General features: G+C 46.2%; 2 protein-coding genes across 2 annotated transcripts; both read right to left on the minus strand.

The window, feature by feature from the left end:
• Positions 1 to 331: 331 nt before the first annotated feature.
• Positions 332 to 2,128, minus strand: LOC147967355 (vesicle-associated membrane protein 721-like). Its single transcript, XM_087522455.1, has 4 exons — positions 1,787 to 2,128; positions 1,233 to 1,374; positions 911 to 1,031; positions 332 to 821 (listed from the first exon to the last, which is right to left on the minus strand). The coding sequence occupies exons 1-4, from the start codon at positions 2,007 to 2,009 to the stop codon at positions 609 to 611; spliced, it is 699 nt and encodes a 232-aa protein (XP_087378581.1). The 5' UTR covers positions 2,010 to 2,128; the 3' UTR covers positions 332 to 608.
• Positions 2,129 to 2,625: 497 nt separating this feature from the next.
• LOC147967356 (beta-glucuronosyltransferase GlcAT14B-like) lies at positions 2,626 to 6,236 on the minus strand. The gene is made up of 4 exons (XM_087525232.1): positions 5,589 to 6,236; positions 5,436 to 5,511; positions 5,202 to 5,317; positions 2,626 to 3,483 (listed from the first exon to the last, which is right to left on the minus strand). Exons 1-4 carry the CDS (start codon positions 6,151 to 6,153, stop codon positions 2,963 to 2,965), a joined length of 1,278 nt encoding a protein of 425 aa, XP_087381358.1. The 5' UTR covers positions 6,154 to 6,236; the 3' UTR covers positions 2,626 to 2,962.
• Between the last annotated feature and the right edge of the window lie 1,919 nt (positions 6,237 to 8,155).

Genomic DNA, 8,155 nt, shown 5'->3' on the forward strand with positions numbered 1-8,155 from the left:
CGTGGACGAGCCGGTGGCGCCGGAGCAGAAGGGGCACGGCGTGGTGGCAGATGAGGAGGAGGAGGAGGAGGACAACTACGCCGGCGGTCGCGGCCGCGGTGGACGTCGTTAAGGCCTAATCAATTGTTACTACGAGTTACACAACGTTACTAGTAGCTAGTACATTGTTTGCTTGTGTTTCTTCTTCAGTTGAGTAGATCTACCATACGCAACTTGTTTTGAACTTTCGATTCATAACTTGTGATGATCATGAGAATTTGTAGTAGAATTTTTTGTTACTATTCGAGTTTGCAGTAGAATTGATGGTCAAAACTTTCATGCTTAAACTGTGTGGTACTCAAACTCTACTGCAAATTGTCAAGTATATACGATTAGCAGTTATCACAAAACCTTTCAACAAACGGATGAAGCAATGCTACTAAAGATGCTCTAAGTAACAATATAACAATAAACAAGAAAACATGAAATTTATCCGATTATTCACTCGACGCGAGACATGGCATGCGGGGCCCACGTGCCAGTGACCGGAGCAGCCGCTCTGACTCTCTTTTTTTTTTGGTGGATGTCTTGATTCTTTGTTCGAACAAAGCGATGAAGCTAGGCTAGGCTTAGGACTTGCAGTGGTCCCTATGGCAGATGGAGAGGACGATGATGAGGATGATGGCGACGACGATGCCGGCGACGATGAGCTTGATCTTCATGTTCTGGTACCACATCCTGCGGCGGATGCGCGTGCCCTCGGTCCTGAAATCCAAGGCGTGGTCGTGGAGCTGCTCGGTCCTCGTCACCAGGCCCTCGATCTGCTCCCCGCGATCAATCACCTGAGGAGCATCCACCAAGCAAACATCCAAGATCAAATCAACAAAGAAATCCATTCGGCATTACAGTTATTTGATTGAGAAATTAGTACCTTGTCGATGTTTTCCATCATGATGCCCTTGACCTCGGAGACCTGGGCCTGCACCTTGGACAGCCTGCTCACCTCCTCCGGGTGATCCATGCAGTACTGCATCTGCTCCTTCAGCCTCGGCCTGGCCGATCACTTCGTTAATACGTACCTTACTTTATATTACCCTAAATCTTTGCTGCTATTTTCATTTATTTTTGGTAACGTTATGGAATGGTCTTTGCCTAATCAGTTACCTTGCTAAATTTGTTGACCACAGCTAATTAACCTCTGTCTCTATGTCATTCAGAGTAATTAACCCACAACATTAGCCATAATTTGTTACCCGAAATCTTTGGTGAGGCTGTTGGCTGTGGCGGTGGCGGCCTTGCCACCGGCGTACCGCTTGTTGAACTCCTCCTTGATCCTCTCCAGGAAGGCGAGGGGCACCTCGCGCCCCGCCGACTCCGTCGCCACCACGCAGTAGGCTGCATATCATATGTATATGCACATGTCATTTTCAGTTCAGTGTGGATGCAGCTTTGGTTTTACTGAATATTATGATGTGTATGCTTGGAAAGCAGGGCAACACCAACGCTCAGGCTCTGAATATTGGGCATAAACGGAACAGATTTGTGAAATAAGTACTAAGTGAGAGCTTGTATGCGATTATTCATGGATGATATATGTACTACTATCATCTGGAGGCCATGCAATTTTTTTCATGAACAAGAACCTGACCTCAGAACTAGTAGTAACTAATTACTTTGAGATTGATAACTCTGGCTGGGTTTTGGGAGAACGGAGGTCGAAGATCAGTCAGCTGCACCAGAACTGAAAAAGAAAAATCCTGGGAGACCGGCCGGAGAAGAAAGAGGTAATAAGATGGTGCTGCCGTACCGTAGCCCTGGTGGAGGAGGAAGGTGAAGGTGTGGCCGTCGCAGGTGTACGTGAAGCGGCTGTCGCCGGCGGGGAGCTTGTGCAGGCACTGCGCGGCGATGTCCCGGAAGTTGCCCGTGTACGCCGTGTGCTCCGCCACCACCATCGTGCCCCGCGCCACCATCGCGTAGATCATCGTCATCTTCTGCCCACCCTCCCCCTCCCCCTTCCCCTGCCGCGCCATCGGTCGATCAACCGGCGACGACCACCACCACCAACACCACAAGTAGAAGAAGAAGAGGGGGAGGAAAGAAGAGGACGAAGAAAAGGTGGAGCTTGTCAAAACAAGGGAGGAAACAAGGCAGGCAGGCAGGCAGACAGGGTTTGGTGGTCTATACTATGTCGCCGTTTTGGAACCTGTCAACGGTAAGTACCACATGATGACGATGATGAGCCGCCAAAGCACATCCTGGCCGTCCATTTGACTATGATTTCGGGCGTTGATTACTTAGCTACTTCCTTGGACGACCAACCCACTTAAACAAGTGCAAAAAGAAAGACAAGGCTGGTAACACAAAGACATGTTCATTTCTCCCCTCAAAAAATAAAAAGAGACATGTTCATTTCTTGTCATTTTGTTTCCAAGCAACATTCATCTCCTGTAAAGAAAATTCTCAAAAAAAAAAAACTCTTGAAAAATCAAAGCCAACACAGCAGAATGACATGTTTGCAAGCAATCTTGGCTGACTGAATAATAACAGGAATTGCTGTTAGAACACAATCCTACAGGATGGCTCTTACTCAGGCAGCAATAAGTAACCCTTTTTCTGTTTTCTTCCAACCAGCAGAGATACCCAAACTTCAGAAACATCAGCAGTCTTTACTACAAGATGCAGGCGTGGGTACAACTTTCATCACCAAGTTCCCGTCTTCAGGTTCATACCGTCGAGTCGATGATACATCATCTTGTGGTCTTCAGACTTTAGTAGTCTTATTACAAGTGGTGATACAACAACAAACTCTACTTACGCTACGTGGTCTGGTCGTACTCGTACAACATCTTCATACATGGCATGGTCTGCTACCTAGCCGACAAAACGGCGAGCCGCAGGCGGTCAAATCGACCGTGCGTACATCGCCGGCAGGAGATCCATGCATCATCACACCGCAAGCAGCTCTGGCATCAGAAGCATATCATCACTTGCACTGCCGCGGGTGGAACTTCTCGTCTGACAGGAGCGACGTGACGAGCCGCTGGAGCCGCACGGCCCCACGGCCAGGCTGAAGAAAGCTGGTGTTCCCGACGACCGAGCAGGGGTCGCTCCCGTTGTCCCCTGTCCCCGCGCACCAGCCTCCGGGCGTGGGCGCGTCCGGGCCGGCGTGGCGGGACAGGAGCTCCGCGTCGATCCGGTCGAGCACGGGCTCGTCCGCGTGGAACTTGCGGGCGAAGGGCGCGTCGCTGGCGATCATATGATCCAGGTCGTCCATCGTGAGGTAGTGTGGGTGCTGCTTCGGGGGGTTGTCCCACGAGATGTAGTGCAGGTCGTGGTTCACCGTCGTGTTCTTGAACTCCTCCGCGTTGCAGACAACGGTGTGGAAGTAGCCCTCTGGGGAGGAGATGAAGTTGGAGTAGTACATGAGGACGGTGCGGGGAAGGTTGTCCCAGCCCCATATGCTGTACTCGACCAGCGACCTGGACAGCGCCATCCAGGCTGAACCTGCATCAGGATAGATAGGGATTATCAGATGCATCTACAAACATATCAGAGATTTAAGAGCAAAGATTGGTTCCTCAAAAAGGCCCAGAGTAACAGAGTTAATTGGTCACTCAAAAGCTCTTGAAATGCAATATTTGTGGGGTTTGTGACGAAGAGCAAGATGCTGCCATATTTCCTTGTTAGTTATTATTACACAGGAAAGCTAAAATACTATCATTGGCCTAATCATGCTGCTAATGTTTTGCTTGCCAGTTAGGAATCAAATGCCTTGAACTTCACTGCAAAGGCAGGCTCTGAATCTTACAGCTACTTATCTGGTTGAGATGTTGAAACAAAAAGTGTACACATCAGGTCGAGAACTACTTGAGGAACTGAGATTAGATCAGTCTTCTTGGTCTAGAGAGAGGCAGAAAGGTGATTTTTTTTGGGGCTACTAGTAAGAACATTTACAACAGGTGAAGTTTACCAGCACAATAAAGTAACTGAACTGAAACAGAAACAGAAGGTTTTGCTAGTTACATTCAATAGATGGAATGGAAGTTTCCTCAAGGAGTTTCAACAGGAAAGGTAAATCTGAACACAAGGAGTTTCCTCATTTATGCCACGTTTGTTTTCAGCAAAAGAAACAAAAAAAAAGCAACTATTAAGCTAGAAAAGCACCACATTTATTGTGCTGGATTCTGCATGATATCTCAGGAAATAGTAATAAAATAGTAACATTGGCCTAATCATGCTAATGTTTTGCTTGCCAGTTAGCCTTGACCTTGACTGGAAAGGCAAGCTCTGAATCTGGAAGCTACTTATCAGATTGAGATGTTGAAACATGGGGTGTGCATATCAAGTTGAGAACTACTCCCTCCGTTCCAAAATAGATGACCCAACTTTGTACTAAAGTTAGTACTTGAGAAACTCGGATCAGTTGATCTTCTTGGTCTAGAGAGAAGCAGAAAGGTGAAATTATGGGGGCTGCTAATAAGAGCATTTATAACAGATGGAGTTTACTAGCACAATAAAGTAACTGAACTGGAACTGAAACAGAAACTGAAGGTTATACTAGTTATATTCAGTAGACAGAATGGAATTGCTGTCACGCAGGAAAGATAAATCTGAACTCATGGAGTTTTTCCATTTATGATTTGTTTGTTTTCAGCAAAAAAACAAAAAACAGGCAACTAAACTAGAAAAGCATCCCATTTATTACGCAGGGTTCTGCATGATATATCTGGAAACCCTTTGAAGATCTTTTTATGGTAATATAAATCGATGAGAACTGCTACACACACGATGGGTTGTGCCCGATTTGTAGACGACAAGCTGTATCAGCCATCGATCACTTGGGTTCACCTGGGCCGCAGCCAACGATCACAACGTCGTCTTAAAATCGTCCAGCAACTTATCGTGTGCATAGTAATTTCGTAAATCGATTTCAGTTGGTGGCGTGCTCACCAGAACTTGCTTGATCAAACACGTATCAAAGAGAATATATAGTTTCAAATCCTGAACACTCACATTCACTGATAAACTCTTCTACTCCCTCCGTTCACTTTTGTAAGGCGTTTTAGACACTTAAGACGACACCCAAAACAGTTCAATTTTAGCTGTCTTAAAAATCTTACAAAAGTGAACAGAGGGAGTACAACAAATTCTTTCAATTGACGGAAAGAATTTGCAGGAGTCTAGTATATATGCACAGTGAATATAATGCCCTTTGTTATTACCGGTGAAGAGCTTGAAGGCTGTTGGCACGCTCCGGCGCTGTGGTATCCAGAACACGTCAGCCTTCTTCTTCATGTAGAGCCCTGGGTCGATGATGACCGGCTTCGCCCTCTGAAACCTACAAAGATTAACAAACCAACAAGAAGTGCATTAATTTCCCACAGTGTCCATCCATCCAGCCACGGTGCACCATCGACCGATCGGAGTTTTAAGCTGGGAAGGAAGGAAAGTCCTACTCCTTCCATCCGATGTTGCTGGTGTGGTCGATGAAGTTGAGATCGCGCGGCAGCTTGGAGAAGACATGGATCAGATCTGCAGCAAGCAAGCTCACAGGGTCAGATTAGTGGATTTGAACTTGGAAGAAGTGGTGGAAGGAGAGGTCAAATTACCGTCCTGCGTGACGAGCGGGTAGTCGGAGGCGGAGAGGTTGATGAACCAGTCCCAGTCGGACCCGCCGGCGCCGGAGTGGCCCCAGAGGAGGGCCGCGGCGGCGTGCAGGGTGCTGGCGACCATGGTGGGCCCGCGGTAGGTGACGAGGTTGGCCCGCTCGACGACGCGGACGTTGCCGGCGGCGGCTATGACGGGGTGCGCCGCGAGGCCGGCGGCGAGGTCCCGGCGGTCGGACTCCGGCGCCTCCGCATCTAGGTGCAGGACGTAGAGGTTCCTGGGGTGGTAGAGCGCGAGGAGGACGCGGCGGAGCGCGGAGGCGTCCTTGGCGGATCCGGAGATGACGTAGGCGATGCGGGGGAGGGATCCGGCGGCGCGGGAGGCGGGCGGGGTCGGGGCGAGCTTGTGCTCGACGAAGAGCGCCGGGGAGGGCGAGGAGGAGGGGAAGAAGGGGAAAGGGACGGTGGTGAGGAGGACGAGGAGGAAGAGCGACAGCGCGGAGCCGACGGCCAGAGGGAGCAGCCACCGGCGGTCCACGGCGGCGGCGTGGACGACGATGGGCTTCATCGGCGGCGGCGGGAGGAGGCAGCCGCAGCGGCGGCTTGGCAGGAAAAAAGGCCGGATTTTGGCAGGTGAACGGCGGTAACCACTAAAACCGGGTTTAATAATCTACTGTGATATAAAACCAGGTTTATACAAACACTTCAATGATCAAATTTGAGTTCTTTGTGAGCTTACCTTCCACAAATGTTGTTCGTTAATTCGATTTCAATTGTTCATTTGGGTGCTTAGGGGGATAACATGTTCTGCTTTTTCCTTGGCTTAATCAACATTTTTTAACACAGCACAAACATAGACATTCATACATATTTCACAAGAAAAAAGACACTCATACATACACACATACGATTTGTATAAGATCTGACCTTTAGGTGAGAATTGTAGGATCAACACCAAAATTTCATGTTTAGACATTTTAAAAAAATTTGAATTTTTTGACAACATACCTGCAAAGTATGTTTACAACTCTAAAAAAATCAGCTTCAAACCCGGTCTATAGTAAGAGATTCAATAAAGACAAATTCGACTATGAATAGTGTCATCTTGAGGTGAATAGCATTTGACAATATTCACATCCGATTTTCTCTTTTTTGGTTCTCTAAGTGTACTCTGAATTAGGAGTTGAAACCTCTTAAGGTTGTACATCAAACATGGATGTGTGTTTATAACTATTTTTAGAAATTTTGAACATGTTTTGAGTCTTTAAATAGATTGATCTATTTGATCTCACCTAAAGGTAGATCTCATACAAGTCTCGCCCTCACACGCCACCCCGCGCGCGCACACACACACGCACACTCCACGCCTTACAAGCACCTTCGAGAAACTGAGTCGACACATCATCTTGAGATTGATGAAGTCGCCACAAATGCCTTCATAGTGGACGGGAACGTCTCCTCCCACTGAACGCACATCGCCGGAAAGCTTGAAATAAATCCAAAAAAAGCTCAAGTTCAGGACTTGAACCCTGGTAGGCTGGGGATATCACTGTCCTCCTAGCCATCCAATCATAGGTTAGTTTGCATCAACACTTAACCTTGATTCTAACAATTTGGGTATCAATGAATTTTTTTTGTCATGGTATTTTCCTTATCAATGTCTAAAACACGACTTAGTATGAATTCAGTGAAGTTAACAGATTTATCTATAATCTGTGGGTTGGGTTTAGTCCTTGTTGTACAATTTTTTCATTTCTTTATCAAATATATTAAAACGAGTTGCATCCATCCTAATAACCCGCACAACAATACAATTGCAGTTCCACAAAACAATTAAAAACCATAACAAATATTAGGCGCGAGCCACATAGTTTCGTATGCATTACAGAGTGAAACCATGGGGAGAAGAGGACAACATCTTGGTGAGTCATTGCTTATCATGTACTAATAACACATAAGACACATGCTCTAACAATTTTTTGGTGAAAGCTAAGAATGGTGGATCCATCTGAAACAACCTACGGAAGTCCACAAGTTAGCGTTCATGAAAGAGTAAACTATAAAACACTTAACCATATGTTTTTTAGTACAATACAATACCAAAAGCAGGACATGGAAGTGTCACACATCATTACTCATTGTATGTTTCCACAAAAGAGTAGATACTTTATGAAAAATGCCATCTATATAATTACCACACAATGGCTAATACATGACAGAACAAAGAAAGTTAGTGGAAGATGACATCTAGATGCATTACTTATCATGTTCTATTACCTTGTATAACACAATCACTAGCAACATGGTCTCGATCTTTCTTTAAAGACCCGCACAATTACAAATTAAGTTCCACAAAAAACCAAAGTAAGAAGCCTTGGAATAACATTACACGTGGTCTCTTTCGAGGAAAATTGCAGATTCAGTGCACGAAACATCATCTCAACAACTTGCTAAAATTATGTGTGCTTGCAAAGTAACTTTGGTCATCCAACTAAATTTGTAAGCATTCAAAAGCAACACAGAATGGTAGACATATATCATGTCACATCATCCATTATAAATAGTGGCCT

Source organism: Triticum urartu, chromosome 5A, assembly GCF_056163025.1.
Source record: "Triticum urartu cultivar PI428250 chromosome 5A, HENAU_Tu73, whole genome shotgun sequence".
Taxonomy (NCBI): Eukaryota; Viridiplantae; Streptophyta; class Magnoliopsida; order Poales; family Poaceae; genus Triticum; species Triticum urartu.